Genomic DNA, 26,668 nt, shown 5'->3' on the forward strand with positions numbered 1-26,668 from the left:
ACAGAGATTCCCCTCTGAGTGACATGTTTGTGTTGGGGAAAATTGGTTTGGAGCTTGAATGAAACTTTATCGTAGCTCAGAGACACCACTCAGAGCAAACGTTCCATTTCACGAGCCGTACTGAAAGCAGCCGGATTATAAATGTTGTTGCTGAAAACATCTAAACCACATCCCTGTTGGGTAGAGTAGAGGAGAAAGCACTGATTAATATTTTTACACTGATACATCTTTCTAAGGTTCTTTCTTTCTAAGGTTCTTTCCAGTGATGTAAGTAACACGTTACTTAGTAACACTTTACTCTAATCTGACTCTTTTTTTCAGTAACGAGTAATCTAACGCGTTACTATTTCCAATCCAGTAATCGGGCGGCACGGTGGCGCGGTGGGTAGCACTTCCGCCTCACAGAAAGACGGCCTGGGTTCGATTCCCGGCTGGGGCGTCCCGGGTCTTTCTGTGTGGAGTTTGCACGTTCTCCCCGTGTCTGCGTGGGTTTCCTCTGGGTTCTCTGGTTTTCTCCCACAGTCCAAAGACGGCACGTTCAGGCTAATTGGAACTTGATTGAAATTGCCCCTTAGGTGTGAGTGTGTGAGTGAATGTGTCTGTGTGTCTGTCTGCCTTGCGATGGCTTAGATCGTAGAACCTTGTGATTAGACAGTACCTTTCCTGCCGCGAAATAGCCGACGAGCTGATGTGGCGTTAAACTCAACTACCCAACCCAATCCAGTAATCAGATTAAAGTTACTTATCCAAGTCACTGTGCCTTACTCTCTCTCTCTCTCCACCCCACTCCACTGTTTCACTCTTAAGATGTGATTATAAAATAAAACTAAGCCAAAATAACAAAAGTACACATGATGTAAGCCTAGACCATATACACGGTTTTGTTTTGTAAAACCACACCTTGCTGCCCTGCTGAGAACAACAGGTTCAATGTTCAGTTTTACAGTGTTAAATATTTCAGGTCAGGAAAGACTTTCTTTATTTTTAATATTTTTTATAATAAAAAAAATTTTTTTATCCCGGCACTGGAAATGTGTGTGCAACAGTGAAATCGCTTAAAAATATTGTCTAGCGCTTTGTCCGACATAGCTTGTTTTAACATGCAGATTACACTCCAATATGTACACTCCTTTGAATGGCGAAAGAGCTTGCGCTAAGTGCGGTTAGCGGCTAATGCTAATACTGCTTCAGCCTTTGGCTGGAGGAAGCTGGGGAAGTTTCAGTGAAGTGGATTCACTGTTCCTTAATACCTGATTGCTAGAATTCATACATGAGGTGCACTAGATTATAAGGAGCACTGTTGATTTTTACAAAAATAGTTAACAAGGAGTTAGCAAATGACCTGAAGGCAGCTGGGACCACAGTTTGCAAGGAAACAATTGGCAACACTTTGCGCAACAATGGATTCACATCCTGCAGTGCCCGAAAGGTACCCCTGCTGAAGAGAGCACATGTGGAGGCGCGCCTCAAGTATGCCAATGATCATTTGAAAGATGAACCAAGTTATTGGGAGAAGGTTTTGTGGTCAGACGAGACCAAAATTGAACTTTTTGGCCTCAACTCCACCCGCCATGTGTGGAGGAAGAAAAATGCTGCCTATGACCCCAAGAACACTGTGCCCACCGTCAAGCATGGAGGTGGAAGCATAATGTTTTGGGGGTGTTTCTCTGCCAAGGGTACAGGGCTACTTCACCGCATCACTGGGAAGATGGATGGAGCCATGTACCGCACAATCCTGAGGGACAACCTCCTCCCCTCTGCCAGGGATCTGAAAATGGGCCGTGGTTGGGTCTTCCAACATGATAACGACCCTAAACATACAGCAAAGGCAACAAAGGATTGGCTCAAGAAAAATCACATTAAGGTCATGGAGTGGCCCAGCCAGTTGCCAGACCTCAATCCGATCGAAAATCTATGGAGGGAGCTGAAGGTCAGAGTTGCCAAGCGACAGCCCACCAACCTTCATGATTTAGAGAGGATCTGCAAAGAAGAGAGGGCCAAAATTCCCCCTGGTGTGTGTGCTAAACTTGTGGTTAACTACAACAAACGTCTCACCGCTGTGCTTGCAAACAAAGGCTTTGCCACTAAGTATTGAGTGTGTTTGGCAAGAGGGATCAAATACTTATTTTCCTCATTGAAATACAAATTAATTAAAATATATTCTTTAAAATTATATTCTGGATTTTTGTCTTGATATTCTGTCTCTCCATGTTAGAATATATCTACCATTAAAAGTGCAGAAGGATAGTGTCTTTATTAGTGGGCAAACAAAGAAAATCAGCAAGGGATCAAATACTTCTTGGACTCACTGTATATAGCACATGGTATCGAATTTTGGTATCAGAGCCTTTTTTTTGTGATTACGAGTTTAAAGATTAAAGTCATGTTATGCAATAATCTGTACTATCTGTACTACAGCATCAGTTTGATGTGATGATGATTGTGTTTATTTCTTTATGAAGTTTGACTAAAATTATGAATTTATTCCTATCATATCTGGGACAGTAGAGACAATATTACCTATTACCTGTAATAGGAGGATTCCTCACCTAATCCTGCGCTGTTTCAGGATCCAATAAGCAACAGATGTGCCAAATGCTCTTGTTTTCTATTTGTTTGGAGGTTGTGGTCTAGGTCAGAAATCACTGTCAGTGAATCCCTGTCCTCAGTCCTCAGGGATGACATTCATAATTTTCCAATATTGCAGGTTTACTAATCTGAGATGACCGAATGCTAAGAGCTGCGCTGGCAGCGCTGGTGTGTAAAATGATGTATCGGTGCTCCTCAACTGTGAAAACTTCATTAGACCCTGTTTCACATGTTTGGTACCTGCGGCAGCGCGTGAACCATCACCCATACAGTTACTTTATCTGATTAAACCTCAGATTTCACGCCTCTGTCATGCCAGAGCTGTGCGCATCAGATTGACGTAAAGCTGTGCTTTGTGTGTTTCCTCCAGGCATGATGGGGAAGTGTTTCCACACCTGTAGAACCTGCCACCCCTTGGAGAGGCTCCACACGTCCTGCTAAGGGACAGAATCAGCACTGTGACACACTGTCATTGTTTTTTTCAAGTTTAAAGGTTTTCTTTTTATTTCTTTTTCATCCACAGAGTTTCAGAGACAAATCAGACATATAATTAATATAATAAGGCCTGCCATGATAATCACAGAACGATATTGACTTGATCGTTCAACATATCTGTACAGTGGCTTGCAAAAGTATTCATACCTCTTAATTTTTTTTTTACATTGTATCACCTTACAACCACAAACTGAATACACAAATGTATTTTATTGAGATTTTAAGTGAGACCAATACAAAATAGTATTTTTGTTAAGTGGAATGAAAATACATGTTTTTACATTTTTTAATCAAATAAAAATCTAAAAAATGTGATTTGCAAAAGTATTCATCCTAAATGAAATAAAATCCTGTGCAATCAACTGTCTTCAGAAGTCACTTAATTAGTTAATAGAGTCCAGCTTTGTGTAATTTAGTCTCAGTATAAATAAAAAACACCTGTTCTGTGAAGGCCTTATTGGTTTGTTAAAAAAGACTAGTGAACAAACAGCATCATGAAGAGACCAAGGAACTCACCAGACAGGTCAGAGATAAAGTTGTGGAGAAGTTTAAAGTTTATCGGTCTGTAGTCTGCTGCTAACCCTGGCTAGCACTGTTTGAGCAGCATTAGCATTAGCCACTAACCACACTAAGCGCTAGCTCTTTTGCTTCTCAGAGGCGAGTATATCGGACAAACCACTCAGGGTTCTTCATTGTAGCGCTGCCGAGTGCCAATTACTAGCACTAACCACGGCTAGCATCAGCAGTTAGCCGCTAATGCTAATGCTGATGCACCCAGCCTTAGTGGAAATCTGGAAATCTAAGCTTACAGCTAATAAACGGAAGCACCTTACTCACCCAAATAAAACGTTTTTAGAGAAAACTGTGTAAATTAACATCCAATGCTCTTTTGACTTTAAAGATTTTTTTTTTTTGCTTAGCTTAGCTTTTAGTTACCCCCACCACCACCCAGCGGCAAGACCTGCTGAATTAGAAGGAAAACATGGCAACACCCCTGTTCCTTACTTGTCCTTGTGCATAATGCACCTATATATATATATGTATATATATATATATACACGTGTATACATATATATATATATATATATATATATATATTTATACGTATAGGCCTGCAACACATTTTTTTTAAGTTTTAAGTTTTGCATCAATCATCATTCAGCAATAGCTGATAGATTTAAAACTACCAGTCCAAAAGTCTTCACATAATGGAATATTGAAATGAAAAATGATGCAATACTACTACACACTTTAAGAAGTGTTTACTGCAATTGTTCCTGGGTCAATATAATAGAAATACAGCGTGACAGGCCTAGAATTAATAATGCTGTTACAATAGAGGAGGGATTATTTGTTGTTGTTGACAGGAACAGGCTTACAGATTTAGGGACTACCTAAGCCCACCTCTGCGCCTATTAATAAATATACTGGCTGGTCTCTCTGTGCATGTGACATCGTCACATGGTGTTGGACTGGTGATCTGCTCAGAGGAAATGAAAAATGCTTTCGGCTTATTTTCGTCCTGTTTTGGCCTGTGGCCTGCCTCTGTGCCTCCATGTCCTATTCATTTGCTAGGTGAGATGTAATGCATGGCAGAGTGACAAGCCCCATATTTCCTTCATGATTCAGCCTGTGCAGACTGTGTGTAAGTCATCTATGGGCTTTATACCTGCAGGTGAAAGACGAAAGCTCATAGCTGTGTGTGGGCTCCCAGACATCATGCTGTTATACAGATATCAGCTGCAGATCTCTAATACATTCTGGTCAGCCTCTCATATGATGATGGGTAGCTATGAGAGACGGCCTTTTATTTTCACAGAATCAAAAGTAATTGGAAGAAATAACATGATCATGAGATGTTGGAATGGAATTAAACAGTATGGGCCGTATCTTACACCCTCCGCAAGGCACGTCCCAATGCTCATTGCTATCTTACACCCTGCTAAAAGTCTATTTTCACTTCTTGCATTTGAATTATTGTAGTGCTGGGCAGTATCACCAAAAATGGAAAAAAAGATTCTGACAGTTTTACAGTATATCATGGTATTTTTATTTTATTTTAATACTTATTTATTTCTCTTTTTGACTTTTATATAGATTTGTGGCTTACTTTAAACTAAGGCTTTGATTACTATTGGGTTTACTTTGTCCCACAAAAATAAACAATATATAAAGAAATTAGACTTTATTAGCTGAAGAATGTAAACAATAGACCTTAAAAAGAGACACATCAACAACTTTAACATGGCTTCCTTTACAGAACTATAACATTTCAGTTCTATAAACAACATAAATGGACCTCAATGTTTAAGTATTCAAAAGAGATATCACTCAAAGTTAAATATCAAATTACAATGTTATTATTAAAGCCATTAAATGCATTATAGTATTAAAATCAGTCACAATTCCCTTTTTTCTCCAGTTAACAAATAAATAAAATTTACTGTGCATTAAAGTTATCCTTCAAGTTACAATATAATATAATATAATATAACGTAATATGAAATAATGTGTGTATAATATTATGTAATTAGTGTATAATATAATATATGTAATATATTTAAGAGGGCTATAGTTACTTCCTCGTATCCAGAGTTTTAGGGAGTCTTATCTCGTTTAATAAATAAACAAATTCCATACTCAGGACTGATTCTGGGCTAGCAGTGCACAAACCCATAGTGTGTGCCTGTTGGCAGCTATGCTATATGTTATATTGTGCCAGCATCCTAAAGGGGTTTGCTTAGAGAGAGAGAGAGCGCCACCTACCCACCCAGAGAGAGAATGGGAAGCTGTTCTCTCTCATTGAACTGTTCATTTTTTATTGTGTGAACAATCATTGACTGCAAAGGATCTGCACTGAGTGAAGCAGCTGCCCACTCGCTTTTATTGAATGTGCATTTGGAAGGCTGACAATTTATTTTTTCTATTTTATTTCAGTTCATTTAATGGTCTTTATATTAATCAACAGCACTGATTTGGATGAAATATGCTGTTTTTTTTAATTACCGTATTTTTTGCACTATAAGGTGCACGTAAAATCCTTTAATTTTCCCAAAAATCGCTTGCTTTATGTATGAATTTTATCCGTCAGGTTGTAAAGAGCAGTAAAGCCACTCTGCTGAAGTACTGCCTTATACAGGAGTTTCAGTTTAGTTCTTCAGCAGTATTAGCATTAGCTGCTAACCCCGCTAGCTTTTTGATCGTCCAGAGGTGAGTATTATCGGCCTGTAGCTTGCTGCTAACCCCTGCTAGCACAGCTGGAAGAGTATATTGGTGAGAGGTGAGTATATTGGACTACTAGCCTGAGTGTTTACCATTTTAAAACAAGCTACCTGGGACAAACCACTAGCTGACATCGCCCTGGCTTACTAGAACACTCTGTGTTCTGGTATACAGAGCTCTGTCGTGTGGCATTAGCCGCTAGCCACTAATGCTAATGCTTCAGCTTTAGTGGCAATCTGGAAATCTAAACTTACTGTAAATAAACAGAAGCGCTTAAATCACATAAATAAACAGTTTTCAGAAGAGAAATCTGTGTAGATTAACATCCAGCACTCGTTTAACTCGTTTAATCAGACTTGTCTGAAATGTTTTTTTTTTTTTTTAGGAAGTACAGTTTTGTTTACTTAACTTAGCTTAGAAGGAAAACTTGGCGAAAGCTCTGTTCTTATGACTAGTTACTAGTGTTGCATAAAATGTGCCTTATGTATAAGAAATATACCAGAAAATAGACTAAAAAAATAGACGTTCATTGATATTTGTGAACATTAATGAACTTTAATGAACATGTTTTTTATTCATCCTTAGGCAGTTCCTGTGCCCCTTTAAAACCCAGCAAGTCGTTTTCAGCAGTTGATAGGCTGAAATATTGTGTACTTTATGTGTCGTGAACATTCCGTGAATGGCTTGAGAGATGGATGCCTGGATGGAGGGATTGTGGAGTGCAGCACACGGGGAGAGATTGGCGAGGCGTGGGCGAGTGAGGGTCTGCAGTTAAAGCGGAATAGATGATTCACTCCTCTCTCCTCAGGAGCTTTCAGAATGCTCTCTCTCTCTCTCTCTTTTTTTTCTCTCTCTCTCTCTTTCTCTTTTCTCTCTCTCTGTTTCTGTGTCTCTCTCCTGCCCTCCCCTGCATCAGCACACCTGCCTCTTTCAGCGGCGCTCGTTCCACCTTGACAACCGGCTTCAGCAACCAGTTGTTTAAAAGGGAAGACAACGTCCAAAGTGATGTCCCTCGCGCCGGGCTAGTCTGTCATCCACAAAAACAGCGGTGGAGAGAAGAGAGGCAGGAAGAGAGGGTAGAAAATGACAGTCCTGAAAGAGCATCTCGCCTGAGGTTCCTGCCGAGGTTCTAACATGACAGTTATTATAAGATTCCTGAGCTCGGAGCCGGGCATCTACCAAGGGGTTAATGACAAGGATTGGTCCGTGTCACTCGCGGCTCTGACGGCTCCGCCGCCGTGCAGCAGATACACACTCATCCATTTGTCTCAAATAAATGAATAGTGCTCAATCAGGAAAGAGCCTTGGGTTCCTGCTGCCATGACAACCCTCACTGTTACAGTGAGGCTGCGCTGAAAGCACACTTGCCTCTGTGTATCTTTATTGTGAGGGAACTCATTAGAGATAGTTGGGGTGTGTGTGGGGGGGGGAGGAAGTGGGGGGGACCAGGCTATTAACTAAAAAGTGGGGGGGTTGGGAAGAATGTGGTGGGGGGGGGGGGAGGATGGGCAACACAACAGCTCTTGCCCATCAGCAGTGTGGACTTGAATCATCATCGCTCATCACGTGCTATCGTGAGATCGCTCATTTATAGCGTATTATCAGTATCAGCAGTAGAACAAGCCCTGGGCTCGTATTGCGAGCTGTAGCCGCTCAGAGGTGCCTCCTTGCCTTGACACGACACGGCGTACGCTTCATTTCTTCTTTTGAGGTTACTGGAACCTGTTGGGATGGCAACAGAATCATCAGTGCAATTGCAGTGCAAATGCTGTGGCTTGTTTAAAAAAAAATAATAAAATAAAACAGCACTCTGGAGGAAGCTTTGTTGTTTTGTTCTGCAGGGACGTAAAGTACTAGAACCACAAAATTGAGGAAGATATTTAGGAAAATTCCTTAATCCAGCAGAAGATCATTGGTCAGTTACAGAGTGCAGGAAGAATAATGGCCGTCTCTTTGTTTCTACACTCATTGTCCATTGTTGTTTCAGCTCTACAGAGCATATCGATGCTGTCCAATCAAAAAAATATATATATATTTATACATATAAAGTATTTTTAGTTTACAACATAATTTGTAGAAAGAAACTGTCTCTTATACTGTCAAAAATTCTACAAAATGACCTGAAATAAACTCTTTTCCCATTGACTTCCACTGAAATTTACGAAGGTTTTATCTCCCTCCTGTAATGTTTCTTTTTTGGAGATACATGCTTTTCATTGGACAGCAACGACATGGAGTTTTACTTCGTAGTATAATTACAGACTGTAGTCAAAGCAGCAGTCCATATTATTCAGTTTCTAAACTGAAAGCAGAAGCATTTCTGAGTGGAGAAGAATATGGATAAAATATTGTGTTTAATGGTACCAGTGTGCTGAAACCCCCATCCCTGCTAAGCCTAATATATTCATTCTAAAAACTGAGATGTCGGGTCAATGTTTGCGGGCACTTTTTTTTTCTGGTCATATCATGTGTCTTTACGTACTTACGTCACACGTACAGCCTCTAAAAGAGGATCCGGCTCAGTTTTACTGAATGCGAGCGGCTGGTGGAGCAATGGAGACTTCAGAAGAGGAAACTCAGAGCTCAGTAGATCATTCACTCATAGTAAAGCCAAATAAATGAAGGAGTGAAATTTCTGACTGAGCTCTCTCTCTCTTCTTCTCTCTCTCTCTCTCTCTCTCTCTCTCTGACTGAACATAACCTGGAATCGGAAACTCTTAAAGGAGACTGCATCACACCCACCCAATTTAAAATGATTCTTGCGCATGCTCCATGGGTGCAATTAGCCATTCTCACCAGAGAGGGCCCTAAATCCCAAAACTTACAGACATCAGCTTTAAGAATACTGTAAACTTGAAGTTTTTTCCTCTTGGTTTTGTGTGGTTGCAGACATGGAAAAATATAAATGCACCCAAATGCATGAACATTCTCTCCGCTTATTGGTCAGACCTGTCTGGGGCAGGATTTAAAAAATAAACACTGGAAAAAAGTCCTGTATTCTGGACTAGAGCATATTTCTGTGGGATTAAAATGGAGCAACAGCAGAGATGGCATAATTTCATAGCTGTAATAATTTTCTGAGTAAAATACCATCTTAAACTGCAAACCTTTAGTTCAAATATAAGGAGTACAGCTGATTCCAGTTGCTCACACCATGTTCCAGAGTTTATTTTGAACCAGTCTGAGAGCTTCTCTTCTTAAATGTCTCAAATTCTGTCAATTTATATAGGTAGCATCTGCATACTGTCGCTGTCCAATGAAAAACGAGTGTACCTCCATTTTTGTTGATTTTTAGTTTAATACATAATTTGAGCACACAAACTGTCCCTTACACTCTGTCAATATTTCTTGATGAATGGACCAATAGAAATTATTTCTGAATGATCTGAAATAAACTCCTTTTTAAAAGTGTTCTGTTAAAAATATTCACTGATTTTTAGGTTTTTATTGGCTGTAAGCCATAATCATCAGCAATAAAAGAAATAAACAATTAAAATAGATCACTCTGTGTGTAATACATCTATATAATATATGAGTTTTATATTGTAATCTGAATTAATGAAATAAAGTAACTTTTCAATGATATTCTAACTTTTTCAGATACACTAGTATAATGCACACTTAAAATTATTTAATTTTCCCAAAAATCATGAATGTATGAATTTTACCAGTCAGGTATTAAGGAGCAGTAAAGAAACTCTGCTGAAGTACAGAGTTAAAGAGAAGTTTCAGTTTAGTTCTCTTAGCACGGAGACTGAAGCAGCATTAGCATTAGCCGCTAACCTCACTAAGCACTGGCTCTTTAGCTGAGCAGAGGCAAAAGAGGCATTTTGCACTGTAGTTTGTGCATTTATCGTGTTAAAACAAGCTATGTGGCTAAGCTAAGCTATGTAAAGCTAAGCTATGTGTCAGTGTAACACTGTCGGGCGGCATTAGCCACTAACCGTGGCTAGGCTTAGTGGAAATCTGGAATTCTAAGCTTACTGTTAATAAACAGAAGCGCTTTACTCACCCAAATAAACAGTTTTCAGGAGAGAAATCTGTGTCGATTAACATCCAGTGCTTGTTTGACTATTACACTATTTATTGTAGGCAAAACTGTGTGTTTAATCCTGTGTATTATTTTTTCTCTGTGTATAATACGTTTCTATATTACTCCTTTTGCAGATGGCTGTTGACTTTTTCTTGTTAATATCTAGTACAAGTGAGCAAATGGTTTGCAGGTGTAAAGCCTCACTGTTATAAACTGCAACCAGAACCTAGTCACTATTGAAAAAGGACAGTGACATCAGTCTATGACAATGTGAATTTTTAATACAAATCTATTCTGTAAACACCATTACTAGGTTTTATATGACCCACAGTCATTGTACGTCTCAGGAGAAGAGGATTCTGAACACACCTTTACAATTCTGCTTGTGCAGTAGTGCTAACATGAATAGCAGTGTTTTATTCTAGTGTTTTGATAACTGCAAAGTCCAAATATCCATTGGCGCATGGGGCCGAACCGGCCTACGGAGCAATTATCGAGCGAATATGAGGTTCCTTGGTTTGCCGTATGTAAATAGACCCAATAATAGGCCCAGTATGAGCGTCTTTTGTGAATGGCGCAGGTCTGAATAGCCGCTCCATGCAGGCCTTCTCTGCAGTGCCACTCTACCTCAGCCCAGCGGCGATCAATACAGAATGAGGCTAGCAGGCCGTTTCCCCAGCGGCCCACGTGGGTCAGTCAATATGTTGCTCTCTTCTTTGACATTGAATTGATTGCGAGACTGTTGTTCCTAAAACTGTTTAGGAAGTGCAGAAAAAAACAGAAATAAATAAAGTGGACTTTGAGCCGTGATTTATGTGAGATGCAGGCTGTGGGCTTTGTTTTTAATGTTTTATTATTATTATTTTTAATATTCTACTTCATTTGTTTAAATAATGTTGCGTTCTCTGTTAGAGAACGTCTAAGGAAGTCTCAAAAGAGCATCTTCTTTGGTTGTTATAGCAAACAGCAAAGAAAAGACTATTGCAGCTATTCTTTAATTTAAAAAAAAAATAATAAATTAATAATTTTTCTATTCGAGGAATTGCCAGAATGTAAATCTTATATTTATATGATAATCATGTTTATTCTAGCAATAGCAATTCTCACAATTCACCTTCATCAGAACCCTATGTCATGTGCCTACCCTCAGCCAATCACGGACAGTTTTCATGAGCTCAGTCACTTTAGTTAGCTGTTAGCATTAACACACTTGGAAAAGAATTAAGAGACCAGTTTCTCTGATTTAGCTATTTATAGGTATATGTTTGAGTAAAATGAAGATTGTTGTTTTATTTTATAAAATACAGACGTTTCTTCCAAATTCCAAATAAAAAATTGTCATTTAGAGCATTTATTTGCAGAAAATTAGAAATGGCTGAAATAATAAAAAAGATGCAGAGCTTTCAGACCTCAAATAATGCAAAAAAAAAAAAAATGCATATATCATGAATGAATCAAAAGAAGGTTTGAGGCAATAAAGACAAAGAACTGCGTATTCAATCGGCTAATGTCGGATTATTATTATTTTTCTGTACAGTTTCCAGAGTGTGGCTTCTATGGGATGTATGACAAGATCCTGCTTTTCCGTCACGATCCGACGTCCGACAACATCCTGCAGCTGGTGAAATGTGCTTCAGACATCATGGAAGGAGATCTGGTGGAGGTCGTGCTCTCTGGTAAGATATCAACAAATCAGTCCTCAAAGATTTAATACTGTAGGTCCTTTTAATGTACTGTATTTTTTGCACTATAAGGCGCACTTAAAATGCTTTAATTTTCCAAAATCACCAGTCTTTTATAATCTGAATCCAGAAAAATTGACAGATTGAATATAATAATTGAACCATTAATCTAATTTAATCTGAGAGTAAAAACCAGATGGGGTCATGTTTAACTCCTCCTGGTCCTCCCCGACACCGCTGACACTGACAATTATACAGACAGTACCAGTCAAAAGTCTGGACACTTCTTCTCAATGAATTTGTTTTCTTTCTTTTTATGATTTAAAAATATATATATTTAAGATATATTAAAGCTACACAGGAACATATGGACATATATTTTATAGAATGCGTGTTTTACACTTTAGATTCCTCTGTAGAAGTAGCACATTTATCTTTGAGGACAGATCTGCGTACTCTTGGTGAGATAGGAATCTGTGGGCGTGGCCTAAGCTTTTGTTCTCTATGGCTTTATTTTTACCCTTACATTATTTTTACTTGTATACTTTAAGTAATTTTGAAACCAGTACTTTTACACTTTTACTTCAAGAGTAAAAAGCTTGAGTTGATACTATAACTTCTATAGTGGTATTTCAAACTCTAGTATCAATACTTCTACCGACAGAGTAATGAATGTAAATACTTTTGACACCTCTTACAAGAGTTATATGCATAGTAACTTGCTTTATCAAGGAACACAATCAAGGATGTTTTTTTTTTACCAAATTGAAAACCTCTGGAATATAATCAAGAGGAAGATGGATGATCACAAACTGATCCTCAAACCAAGCTGAACTGCTTGAATTTTTGCAACAGGAGTAAAGCAGCATAAAGTTATTCAAAAGCAGTGTGTAAGACTGGTGGAGGGGAACTGGCCATGGATTAAAAATCCAGGGTTATTCCTCCAAATATTGATTTCCGAACTTTTTAAAACTTTATAATATAATGAACTTGTTTTCTTTGCATTATTATCAGAGGTCTGAAAGCTCTGCATCTTTTTTATTATTTTAGACATTATTAGATTTTTGTGAATAAATGCTTTAAATGACAATATTTTTATTTGGAATTTGAGAGAAATGCTGTCTGTAGTTTATAGAATAAAACAACAATGTTCATTTTACTCAAACATAAACCTATAAATAGCAAAATCAGAGGAGCTGTATATTCATACATGACTGTAAGTGAGATTTATTTCCAAGTAATCAATCACCGGTGTCGTGCACAGCAACACTGCAGAGTTTTTGGCTGTTTTTTGGGTTGGCGTGTGGGAAATTTGACGCCCATCCAAGTCTGGCTGCCGTAACCGGTGCGAATGCCGGAGCTGCTTCACCCAGGAGGAGGAAGCAGTGGAGGTATCACGTTTGACACTGCTAAAGTGTTTCTACAAACGCTTGGCAGGCCCTCTTCCCTCCTTACCTACTCCTCCCCTCGGCTGCGGTCTGACAGGTAATTGAGTGAGAGTCTGTTCTGCGGAGATAAAGAGGGACTGACACCTCCTCCTCCTCCCGCCCTCCTTCACCCAACCTGTTCTGGCTGCGTTTGTATGCATGTGTGTGTGTGTTTTTCTGCTCGCGCGAGTGTGTATGTGTGTGTGTGATTGTCAGGGAGGGGATCAGGTGATTAACGCGCCCAGATGCACACAGTTTCAAAGATGAGCCTCTGGGAGTGACACTCCTCAAACAGCACACCTGGCAGCTGATCTCACTGTAAAACATAATAGAGCGTCATGACCGCCACAAAGTTAGATCAATGGTTATTAATTATGACTCCCCCTCGAGAGAGCCAAGTCAGCCAGAATCATTTATAATGATTCTCTCGTCACTTTCCTGAGGGTATAATTTTTCTAACAAGCAACGCAAAAGTTGGATTCTATTAAACTCAGAAAGCCCTGCAGCCTGTTCAAAATAGCATACACACATTTTAATCATTTACGTAACTTGTAAATAGTTGAAGTAATCATTTTATGCATGCATTTTTCACATTTTTAAATTTCCATCTACTCTAGTTTATCTAAATAGACTATATTACCAAACATTTGGCAATATAGTTTATTCAGAAGCATAAACTGAGGAGTAAATGTCTTCCACTTGTGGTGTAAACCATTGCTGTGGCTACTGCTTCCTACATACACCAATAATACAATCCTAATAATTGAAGTTTAAAATTTAAAACAAGTACAACGTTCAGGATTGATCATCTCAGTCCCCAGACCTGAATATTATTGAATATTATCTGTGGTGTGATTTAAAGCAGCTGTTCATGATCAGAAACCTGAAACAAAACTGACTGAACTGTAGATGCTTAGTAAAGAAGAATGATCCAAAATACCTTTAATCAGAAGAGTCATTCAACCAGACTTATTTTAATCATGCCACGCTAAAACAAAATAAATGTGGATATAATTGCCATGTAATATTCATGGTTTTGTAAAAGAGTGTCAGGCCTGCTCAGGACTCCATGCAAACTTCACAACAAGGATTCCATTTCCCAGCATGCTAACTCACCGGACTTCCCGGTTCATGCTCACCAAGCTTCTGATTGCTCACACCTGGACTGCCTTGTATAAATACCACCCTTTTTCCTATGTTTCCTCGCTGGGTGTTGAATCTAGTTTGCTAGATCTTTTACTAAGCATTTCTTTTGATTGTTTTTTCGTGTTACCGACTCATTTTTGTGTTTTTTGACTACTTTTTTGCCTCACTCTTCCTATCGTTTTTTTTTTCCCGTTGCCAGCCCATTTTTGTACTTCGACCACATAGACTTCATACTTTTTTTGAATACTTTTTTCTTCATACGTTTTCTTGAATATTATTTTTACTTAAGATGTTATTACACAGAAGTTATTTCACCAATAGGCCACTCGTCTGCTGTTACCATGTTGAGGTTGTTGAGAGAATGATGTGCGATGTGTGTCATTTTCTCAGACAGAAAACACACAATGCTGTATACTTGTTGACATCAGGCCACATATAAATGAAATGACCCAACATGATTTTTCACTGCTTTCACAGCTTTAATGGTGTAATATATAGGTTTTAGTTACAGTGGACCTGCACCATGACAATGTAGATATCATCTATTGTAGTAGTAATAGTGCTGGTACTGCAGTACTGCTGCTTTTCTACAGGAATCTTGCTTTGGAATTTGGATGATTTGTTGCAGCATTTTTTTGTCACTTTTACCGTTTTAAAGTGTGTAAGTTAAGCGTAGTTGGAAGAAGCGTCGTAATTCAGAGATTTTCTGCTTAATCACAGGTGGACTGAAAGGGTTCTGTTCGCTACAGCGAGCTCGTCAATACATGTCAGCTCCATCATTACAGCTCTCAGTGTGATTACTACTGGCAGCATCCTCTGACAATTTTAGCCCTGGATTCACAAACAGAAACCGAAATGCGATTATTCCTTTCACTGGTGAACTTTCTGAACCGAACTGAAACTAGCATAACAATGCTTCAGTGCAGAGTTCAGTGTAGGTACCCGAAGCGGCGAGCCTGTGACACGCACACCTACTGTACACCAACATCCACATAATTGCAGTGGCTGCCGGAGAAGGAAAGAGCTTTGAGTGACCTGGTGTCTTTTGAAGGAGTAAAGAGCATAATGGTGGTGCTCTCGCTGAGTGAGTCACTGCTCCATTAGCCCTCACATTAGAGGGAGGATCCGCTTTTCCTCCGTCTCGCTCGCACCGTTCACGTCATGCCAGCACATAATACGCCAACGTTTCCCTATTTATGTCTTTATTTTGTCACAAACCAACTTAACAAGACTCATACATATTATAATTTCAGCAAGCCACACGAGAAACTTGGGAAATGGAAGGCTTGTGTTTGGGAACACACACACACACCCACACAGACACACACACACAGACACACAGACACAGACACACACTTACACACAAGTATTTACGTTAAGTCAGCACAGGGTGCATTTTCCGTGCCACCCTCATTTCCCTGAAGCATTTAATGACAGTTTACAGGTAGTTCAAACTTGCAAACATATCTTGGCCTTTAAACAAAAGGCAAAACAATAATTTGAATGAATTGAAGCAATTTAGCCGGAGAATGCCTAATCAGAATGTATTCTACTTGAGCGGGCTGTGGGGAAGCCATGTTGGAGAGGAGGCGACGGGCGCGCGCCGAAGCAAGCAGTCCTCCCGCTGGGTTCGCCACTCAGCCGCTATTGGTTCCACCGACATGTAGCCAACAAGAGCCAATCAAAACACTCCAATCCGTCTCTCCAAAAAGCCACTCTTTCATTCCACAATTTACAAATATAAATAAAGCTGGGTTTGTTTTGGCGGAGTTTTGACCCTGTTTTAGACTTTTGAGCAGTTTCCAGTTTTTTTTGTTTTTTTTCTGATTTTTATTGCGTCAGTAGTGGAACCGGGATTGTATGTGTCCCAATGGGTTCCAAATAAATAAATAAATAAATAAATACATAAATTAAATTATTTAATAATTAAATAATAATAACAATAATAAGACAACATTAAGTGTATGAGCTTTAATTAACTAAACAAAACTGATATGATATTTGAACTCATCTGACTAATCTGATATTTAAAGAATGAAAAAACTAAAATTACACCAAAAAAATCTTTTGCTATTTAGAGTTGGGAAATTTTGAATTTCTGACAATTAAATGACCATTTTTTCCAGACTAAAAGATGCACTGGATTATAAGTTGCACTATCCATGAACACCTATTTTCTGGGCTTTTTTCTTATACATAAGGCTCACCAGATTATAAGGTGCATTTTAAGTGACACTAGTAAGGAACAAGGGTGTCGCCATGTTTCCTTCTAATGGTAAAAGCTGTGGGAAGCGCCTATTCCAGGTGACTCTCCCTCATGAAGATACTGAGATTAAACTCTCACCAAGAGTGTGCAGATCTGTCCTCAAAGATAAATGTGATACTTCTAAAGAAGAATCTAAAGTATAAAACATATTCTGCTTTTTACAGAATAATTCCACATATGTCCCTAATATGTCCCTAAATATTACATTTTTAATGTAAAAATAATTATAAAAGAAAGAAAACAGACTTTTGACTGGCACTGAATGTATGTGCAATATGTACTACAATATAGAAACCAACAAACAAATAAATAAAGCAATCAAAAAAGCAGCATTTTCACTAGTAGTCTCTGGCTTGAGTGCCACAATAACTGCACATGAGTCATACATATACGTACAATGACAGAAGTAGCTATATATAGTTAGTGATGTTAGTAGGCGTGCAGGCCACAGTGTGATTGCTCCACCTGCACAGCTGCTGGTTATGAATACACACAGTGTGGCTGAAAAGAAAAATCAAGACAAAAACTAAAAATCACCACCATTTTGGATATGAAACATTTAAAACAAAGAAAGGTTATAGTGTGTAAAATGTAGAAGACAAGATTCAAGGTTTTACACAAAGTTTCAAAGTATTAAAAATGTATCTTTTGTCTTTTTTCTTCCATTAAAACTTTTTCAGATTATAAAAAAGATTAATAATAAGATTTACACAAAACCAACGAACCTGTAGAGACTGTAGTGCTTAATAAGACTGGGGGACGATTCTGAATTGATTCACAAATGCCACAAATCGATTTCACACCTGCCAACATGAAGATTTGCATTTTTTCGTAACGGCCACGCATTTTGACCTCCTAATTTCATGTTCTGAAGTACGCATGAACACCCAAATGTGTTAATGGCCACTCACTCAGTCGCGCCTTTTTATCAATGCCGGTTTATGTCCATTTTGCAAAAATGCTAATCCAGTAATCCGCCTGTAAAGCCATCAGCTACTTTCCTTCATTTTCCTTCAAACTTTCGAAACAGTGTCACTGTGCTGAAGACCCAGACCCAAGACCCTTTGGACTTGATAATAAAACACAGTGGATCAACACCAGCAGATGACAGACATGTCTCTCCAAACAAACCATCACTGATCATCAGTAAATTTTTAAAAACATTTCATTTAAAGTAAATCAAGGGAGCAGAGTCTGGAGGAAGAGTGGAGAGACACGCAGTCCAAACTGCTCGAGGTCTAGTGTGAAGTTTCCACCAATCAGTGAAGGTTTGGAGAGACATGTCTTTCATCTGCTGGTGTTGATCCACTGTGTTTTATTATCAAGTCTAAAGTCAGTGCAGTTTTGTTTTCCCACAAAATCTTACAGCACTTCATGCTTCTCTCTGCTACTGACAACTTTTATGGAGATGCGGATTTCATTTTCCAGCAGGACTTGGCACACTGCCCACACTGCCATAACTAAGTACCAATTGGTGTTATATAATATTTACATTTTCTGAGACACTGATTTCTGGATTTGAATTGGCTGTAAGCCATAATCATCAATAAGCGCTAAAAATAGATCACTGTGTAATACAGAATTAAAGTAACTTTTCAATTATATTTAAATTTTTTAAGATGCACTAGTATATAGTTTAGCATTTGTTAGTAAGCACACAGGCCCCTGTATGATTGCTACGGCTGCACAGCTGCTGGTTATGGCACTATATGCACTGCTGCGCATGCTTTGAACGTGCACACAGGGTGACTGAAGATTAAAAAAAAGGAAAAAATTGAAAAATAAATTAAAAAGCTAAATAAATAAAAAACAAAATCCATCAGTGCATTTTAAAAAGAAATCTGTTGCCCAATTCACTTTAGAGAGACAAATCGATGCCACCAGGCTTCAAATTGGCTTCTCTGTGAGACTTTCGCTGCTTTCAGATGGCCCAATTGAAAACCTTAATTAATTTGCGACTGACCATCAGCCCCGCTTGGGGAGCCGCTAATCTCCAGCCCGTTTAACCCCGACAGACACGCACCCTGCTCCTGTTGGGAGAGGGAGTCCGGGCCCCGGAAAGCCGGCCGCTCAGGGTCCGGTGCAGGCAGAGGCAGCGGCAGCTCGGCTTTGGCCAGGACTCCCGTCCATCTGCCCCTCCAAAGATGCACTTCCCCCGAGGAGGGCCCGTGCGGAGAGGCACGATTGAATAAAAATATATCTCCCTCTGCACCGCTTGTTTGCCTTTTTCCTCTCAAAATCTCATGCCGTGTTTATTCATAACGGCAGGGATTTTGAGAGCTGAATTCCCTCATGAAGGTGAAAGTCCAAATGATGTGATAGGCAGCAGGGTGAGCAAAACAAATTAAGTGAGATTTTGTTCAATTCTGAACTCATTTGAGCTGCGAGATCATTTTATGCAATTTGTCTTGAAACATTTTTAAGAAAAAACTGAGAAAACCTTTAATTTTATTTCAATATTACATTTTTAAATAACTTTGAAAGTTAGTATCTCATGAACTGGTCGCCTTTTTTGAAATTACCATTACTAAGTAAAGCAGTGTACAGTGTAGTGAAAAAGTATTTGTCAAGTATTAACCAAACAAACCTGGTCCTAAGTGAATAAACCAACCTGGCCCCCCATAAATTAACTGTGATTAATCACATTTTTTGGAAAGATGTGTTTTTTTACTACAATTTCACGACTAAACACAACCAGACCTCATTACTGCCTGGTTGGTTCTACTGTAGAATCAAGAAATCACTTAAATAGAACCTGTCTGACAAAAATGAAGCATGATAAAAGATCTCAAGAAGCAGCACAGATTATGTCCCAATGAGAAAACAAAGTCATTGATCATCTTTCAGTCTGGAAAAGGTTAAAAAGTCATTTCTAAAGCCTTGGGACTCCAGAGAACCACAATGAGAGCTATTATTCACTAATGGAGAAACATTAAACAATAGTGAACCTTCCTAGGAGTGACCAGTATACCAAAAGGGCATGGACAACTCATCCAGGAGGTCAGTGTTAATGATTCAATAATAAGAAAACTACTCAAATCAAAAACTTCTGATGACCGAAAAAACACAGAGACCAGTCTCACATTTGCCAGCAAACATCTTGATGATCCCCAGGACTTTATATTCAGTGAAAAGACAAGACAAACGCATCAGCTTGGATGAAGCGGCTTGGTCATGGAAACCCATTCCCTGAAGCTCATTGCCCCCAAAAAATGTTAGTACATAGCGAGGATATAAGGATATAGTGAGGATATAAAGATGATCCAGTAAAGATAAAGGCTAAAAAGCTTCCCAACACTTACTATCAGGGTTGATTAATGTCTACAAAAGGCTTGTGTTTAATGTCTGACACGGTTTTTCTTTTGCGTGAATGCAGCTTCTGCGACAGTGGAGGACTTTCAGATCAGACCTCACTCCCTGTTTGTCCACTCGTACCGCGCCCCTGCTTTCTGTGACCACTGTGGAGAGATGCTGTGGGGTCTGGTGAGGCAGGGACTCAAGTGTGAAGGTAAGAAACCTTGTTAACACTCAAAGAAAATGCTGTTTCTATAGCTTGCTCTCAGTACTATCAGTATATCTAACAGTTATTGAAGGAAAGTGAACTTGGAAGGAAGGTGAACTGGCTGTAGTTGTATAGCACTGACTGTACCCTACCCAACTGTCATTAATTATTAACAGTAATTAGCAATTTTGGCTTCTCGGTGCCTGTAGGTAAATTAGGTAATGTTTCGTTGCTTTAGGAATGTTATAACTGGACCACTTGCTTACTTATTAGAGCTTAGATTCTCTAATAAGTCAGATTTCCCACCACTTTCCTCAGGTCTAGTCGGTTCGGGCTCAAGAAAATAGTCTGTGACGTTGGCATCTGTTTTAAATGCTATTTTATTGTATATAAAGCTATGGTGTGATAATCACAATATGGCAAAGTGACAAATCACACAAGTGTGCAGTGCTGTACTGTTTTTTTTTTATTGTATTTTTGCACTTGCAAAAAATGTCTTAAAGCATGTTAAATTATATTAGATTAGAGGAAAGTCATTCAGACGTAAATTTAGCCTACTTTACTGATGTTTAGACCTGTGGATTATCTTTTGGAGATCAGTTTTTAATACATATTTGATTAAATAATAGGTCTATGCTTCTTCAGTGTTGCAATGTTAATTAGCATTATTCTGAACAGATTTTGCTCATTCAAACAGCTGAAATTCTTGTTTAGTTTAAATCAGGCTCATAGTGACAGTTCATGGGGCGGGACGGGGCGGGGCGGGACGGGGCGGGCTTGGGCAGAACATGGATATTTTGTGCCTGATCTAAGCTATTTCTTGTTCATTCTTTGGTTTGTTCTGTCATGATTTAAGGCTGTGGGCTGAACTACCATAAACGGTGTGCCTTTAAGATCCCAAACAACTGCAGTGGTGTTCGGAAACGCAGGCTGTCTAATGTGTCCCTCACTGGCCTGACCCACACCCGCTCTGTGTCTGCTGAACCTTCACCCAGCACCTCTGATGAGGCCTTACTGGTGAGTTTCACTACAGGTTTTCACTGAACTCGTTTCAGCTTTTTTCTATTTCAAATGTTTACAACAAGCTGAATAATTAATACACTGCCTGGCCAAAAAAAAGTTCTTTGATTGCTGCACACTGCATTCACTGTGGTATTGTTTCAATAAGCTTCTGCAAATTTACAAGATTTATTTCAATCCAGTGTTGTATTAATTAATAAACTTTTCACCAAGATCTTGCAGCAGCATTGATGATGGTAGAGTCTGACCGCTGCACAAAGCAGCTCTTCTCCATCCAGCACATCCCAAAGATTCTCAATGAGGTTAAGATCTGGACTCTGTGGTGAACTCTCTCTCAATCCATGTGTGAAAATGATAAATGATGATCTCATGCTCCCTGAATCCTGAACTCTTTCACAATTCCAGCTCCATGAATCCTGACATTATCATCTTGGAATATGAAAAAAAATCCATTGATGGAATAACCTGCTCTATATTCAGTATATTCAGGTAGAGTCAGCTGACCTCATTCTTTCAGCACATACTGTTGCTGAACCTAAACCTGCAGACCAACTGCAGCATCAACCAACCAACCCCACATCATTTACTTACTTAAATCCAGGTGGAGACTTTTTTTGGCCATGCAGTGTATAAATGTAATATGTTTTATTAAAATATTATCTGAAAAAGTCAAATTGTGATAAAAAGTGATCATTATTTGTTAGGCTTAGGGTTATCAGGTAGTCAAAGAAACAAAATTTTCTGCAGGCTAAATTTCCCATCCTGCTTGAAACCTGAAATAATCAGGTTTTGGGAGGAGGAGCATGCCTGAAGCTCCACCCCTTTCCAATCTAACATCCTAACAACTCCTTCTCTTTCTGCATAGTTCATATTCTCAGTATGTTTTCACTAATATTCTTCTTTTTTTTCCTATGTCTTCTTTCTTCAGTCTCCTGTCAGTCCAAGCATGGATGTAAGTATTGCTTTTATAGTTTTTATTTCACATTACCATCATTCTATTATAATTTAATAACAACATAAGAGAGAGCAGGGCACAACTTTTTTTAAACATTATTAATTTATTGTTATTGTTATTTAGTACACTGTTTGTTAAATAATTAAAAACATAACCATTTTTATATATATCATGTATATTATGTACGTTATATATATATATATATACAGCTCTGGAAAAAAAATAAGAGACCACTTCAGTTTCTCAATCAGTTTATCTGATTTAGCTATTTGTAGGTTTATGTTTGAGTAAAATTATCATTGTTATCTAAATGGTCGTTTAGAGCATTTATTTGCATAAAATGAAAAAAGGCTGAAATAACAAAAAAAGATGCAGAGCTTTCAGACCTCAAATAATGCAAGGAAAACAAGTTCATATTTATAAAGTTTTAAAAGTTCAGAAATCAATATTTGGTGGAATAACCCTGGTGGTTTTTAATCACAGTTTTCATGCACCTTGGCATCATGTTCTCCTCCACCAGTCTTACACACTGCTTTTGGATAACTTTATGCTGCTTTATTCCTGGTGCAAAAATTCAAGCAGTTCAGTTTGGTGGTTTGATGGCTTGTGATCATCCATCTTCCTCTTGATTATATTCCAGAGGTTTTTAATTTAGTAAAATCAAAGAAATTCATCAGTTTTAAGTGCTCTCTTATTTTTTTTCCAGAGCTGTATATTATACTGAATGTAAGGTTAATGTTATACTGTGTCGATTGGTGTCCTGCTCTGTTTAATACTAAGGAAAAAGCATATCATACTGTATATGCATCTAATGTGAAGGTGATATTGGGCATCAGCTGACAGCTAATCAGGTGTGTAATATGATGTCTCCCGAGGCTGTACAGATTATGGTATGTTGGTGATAACTCTGCCAGAGATCATTGAACTATTCAGAGGTGTTCTGTTGGATTTAGTTGCAGTCGTCAAGCGGCAAGCTTCAAATCCCTGTTTCCCAAAGGTTGAGACATTTTATCCTGACACCAGAAATGCTGTGATACACACTCGAGTTTGTTTAAAGGAAACTGTTAATCGCCTGTTGACTGCAAAAACCAACATCTGCCGACTGCACCCAGTTTACCTCACACAAGACAGATTAGAGCAAATAATGCCTGCATTTTTTTTTGCCTTGCTTTATGTTTAATCTGTCACTACCTCATTTACATCTGGCCAGGGCCTGTTCAACCACAGGTGTCATAAATATAATATAATACAAACAGATGATTTTTTTTTTTTAAGTTGATTCACTGCTACCCTATATTAAAAATAAAAAAATAATTCCATGAGTCTGTTCCATCCACCAGGCAAAGCTTTATTATGCTATTTTCTGTAGGATCTGTGGTACATTTGCTTTAAAAGTGCTTTATTTTTCGCACTATAAGGCACACTTCATTATAAGACGCATTATAAGATCAGTGAACATCTATTTTCGGGTCTATTTTCGGGTCTCACCACTGGGTGGTAGTGGAGGGGTAACTAAGTTAAGTAAAGCTAAGCTAAGTAAACAAAACTATAAAATATAATTTATTATTATTTGGGTGAGTAAAGTGCTTCAGTTTATTTACAGTAAGCTTAGATTTCCAGATTTCCGCTAATTCTGGGTGCAGCAACATTATCATTAGCGGCTTACTGCTAGCGCTAGCTCGACAGCTCTACACTAAGGAACCCTGAGTGTTCCAGTTTAAGTCAGCTAGGGGTTCGTCCCACTTAGCTTGTTTTAACACTTTAAATGTAGAAGCTACATTATTATTATTAATAATTCATTATTAATAATAATACATAATACATTATTAATATATTTATCTATAAACGGTGAAAAAGCCAGCGCTCCAGTTAGCGCTCCAGTGCTAGCTGGTGTTAGCAGCAGGCTACAGGCCAATAATACTCACCTCTGAACAGCGAAATGGCTAGCACTTAGCACAGTTAGCTAATGCTATGGCGCACCAGATTATAAAGCACACAGGGGATTTTTGGAAAATTAAAGTATTTTAAATGCAAATTATAGTGCGAAAAATGCGGTTAAACATGGAGTGTGTTCTCTGATTGGTGGTACAATTTGACTATTTACACTATAAATGCTAATCAGAGTTCTAGAAAGATTCCCTATTTTGCACGTCAAACATAAGTATAAATAAACAGGTGTTTGGTAAAATTTTGACCAAAACATGATCAGTTTCCTTTTTTTTTTTTTTTTTAAATGATTATATTTTTGTAAAAGTAAAAGAGATCAGGGCATGTGTCTGTCTGATAGAATTACTGTGTTATAAGACCTGAAAGAGGAACTGAAAACAAAAACGAAGAAAAAATACTCCAAAACAGCCTAGAGTTCAAAGAGTTGAAGAATTAATCATACATTCATTCTAAAAAAGTAAAAAACAAAAAACACAATTTTCTAAGTATGAGTAATGCCGAGTTTTCCATCTTTCTATGTAAATGTCAACATGCGCACCTCCGACAGGAATAGACTGGAGCTGTGAGACAGGCCAGCAAAGTGACTGGCAGAAGCCAAAAGCTCAGAGAAATCTAAACAGATACAAGAACATGAAACACCCCCTCCATAACACTCTGCTGTGAGTATTTATATAATGCAGGTGGCTGCGTTCCGCATTAGAGGTAAATAATACTTCATCCAAAAGTACTAAGTATTACACAGTCTAGTCCGATTTTTATGACCACGCTGTGTTTCTATAACTGCTCTTCTAAAACTACGTCTTATATCTTTTTTCTCTTTCTTTCACCCTGTTTTTCAGTTTTCACCACAGAGCAGCTGTTATTATTTAGGTGGTGGGTCATTATTCTCAGCACTGCAGTGAAACAGTGGTATGGTGGGGGTGTGTTAGTAGTGTGTGTTGTGCTGGTGATAAGAGCGGTTCAGTCACAGCAGTGCTGCTGGAGTTTTTAAACACTGTGTTTACCACTCACTGTTCGTTCTAGTCCTTTATAAGTGGTCACAGGATGCTGTCCACAGGGGGATGTGTTTTGTGTTTTTTTTTTTTTTTTTTTTATACCCTAAACTTGCTTTAAACTTCTCCACAACTTTATATCTGACCTGTCTGGTAAGTTTTTTAAGGTCTTTATGATGCTGTTTTTCCACAGCTGGACTCTATTAAGTAATTAAGTGACTTCTGAAGGCAAAAAGTGACTTCTTTTGCACAACAAACTTCTCAGATTTTTGTTTGATTCAAATTTTAAAAACCGTGTATATAGAAAGTGGTTATAATATTCTGACTAGACTGTGTGTTACCTTAATATAGTTAATATAGTAATATATGTGCCATTCCACCGAATGGGTGCCATTTGCTTGTTGTTGCTGTTCTAAATTAAACTTTTTTTTCAACTTTAATAACAATCTAATCTTATAACACATGTATTTAACTTTTCATAACATGTAACATGATTCCTTTGATTTTCTCTCAAGGCAGTGTGTGTTTTAAATAAATGGGTGACTGAATGTTCAAATTATTGATATTTATGACAAAATTAACTACGTTTGCATGTACATTGTATTTTTCTAAAAGATGCAAAGCCATTTTTATGTTTTCATAAGATCCAAACCTGAAACTGATCAAATTTACTATTGTGTAAATTAAAAAGAAATATTCCTGTGTTTTGAGTAACAGGACTGAAAGTAAAAATAGCTATGCTATGCTAACAGCATGAGGACACTGAGCACATTCTAGTGATTTTCCCAAAATGTGTACTTTTAAAAATAAAAAAATAAGATTTGTGTGCACGGAATATGCCATATAGTAGTAATATAGTATAATATAATAATATAGTACAAACTGACTGTGTATATATATTGGTGTGTTTTCCTCCATGTGAATTTGACAGGCGCACAGTCCTGCATAAGTTTGCCATTGGTAATTTAGCAATTTTTCCATTTGCCATTGGCAATTTTATTGTTAAATTACCATTGAGATGGTTAAATTTGAACACTCGCATTGTTAACGCTGGTATAGAAAGCTATCGGCTTTTTATTTCTCCCGAATTAGGAGTAATAAAGGTCTTGTAAGTTCATTGGGTTCTCTCCATTAGTGACTTACGCTCTCTGGCCATTTGTACAACTGGAGAACAAGAAGACTATTGATCGCTTGCTTTCTTTAGAGTGCAGTGAGCAGTTGATTTGGCACACCTGCGTGATGTCAGGTCTATTCTCAACAGGTGGTAAGACATTTGCACATCTGCCAATCAGCGGCACATTAAATAACAGCTTGATGTGAAACTCGTTGTTCTGAGTTTAATGCAAATCTGCCACAACCTGATTTTTCCTAGACAAACATTCTTGTTTGCTT

The 26,668-nt window shown here is 38.2% G+C and overlaps 1 protein-coding gene across 4 annotated transcripts in view; it reads left to right on the forward strand.

The window, feature by feature from the left end:
- The window catches only part of prkd1 (protein kinase D1), a 71,489-nt gene that overhangs the window by 20,720 nt on the left and 24,101 nt on the right, over positions 1–26,668 (forward strand). For all 4 annotated transcript variants that reach the window (XM_049463660.1, XM_049463659.1, XM_022672608.2 and 1 more), the window contains 4 exons: positions 11,877–12,015; positions 20,237–20,368; positions 21,219–21,379; positions 22,311–22,334. In XM_049463660.1, the coding sequence (XP_049319617.1) occupies positions 11,877–12,015; positions 20,237–20,368; positions 21,219–21,379; positions 22,311–22,334 (456 nt within the window). The remainder of the gene's footprint in view (positions 1–11,876; positions 12,016–20,236; positions 20,369–21,218; positions 21,380–22,310; positions 22,335–26,668) is intronic.

This window comes from Astyanax mexicanus, chromosome 14, assembly GCF_023375975.1.
Source record: "Astyanax mexicanus isolate ESR-SI-001 chromosome 14, AstMex3_surface, whole genome shotgun sequence".
Classification (NCBI taxonomy): domain Eukaryota; kingdom Metazoa; phylum Chordata; class Actinopteri; order Characiformes; family Acestrorhamphidae; genus Astyanax; species Astyanax mexicanus.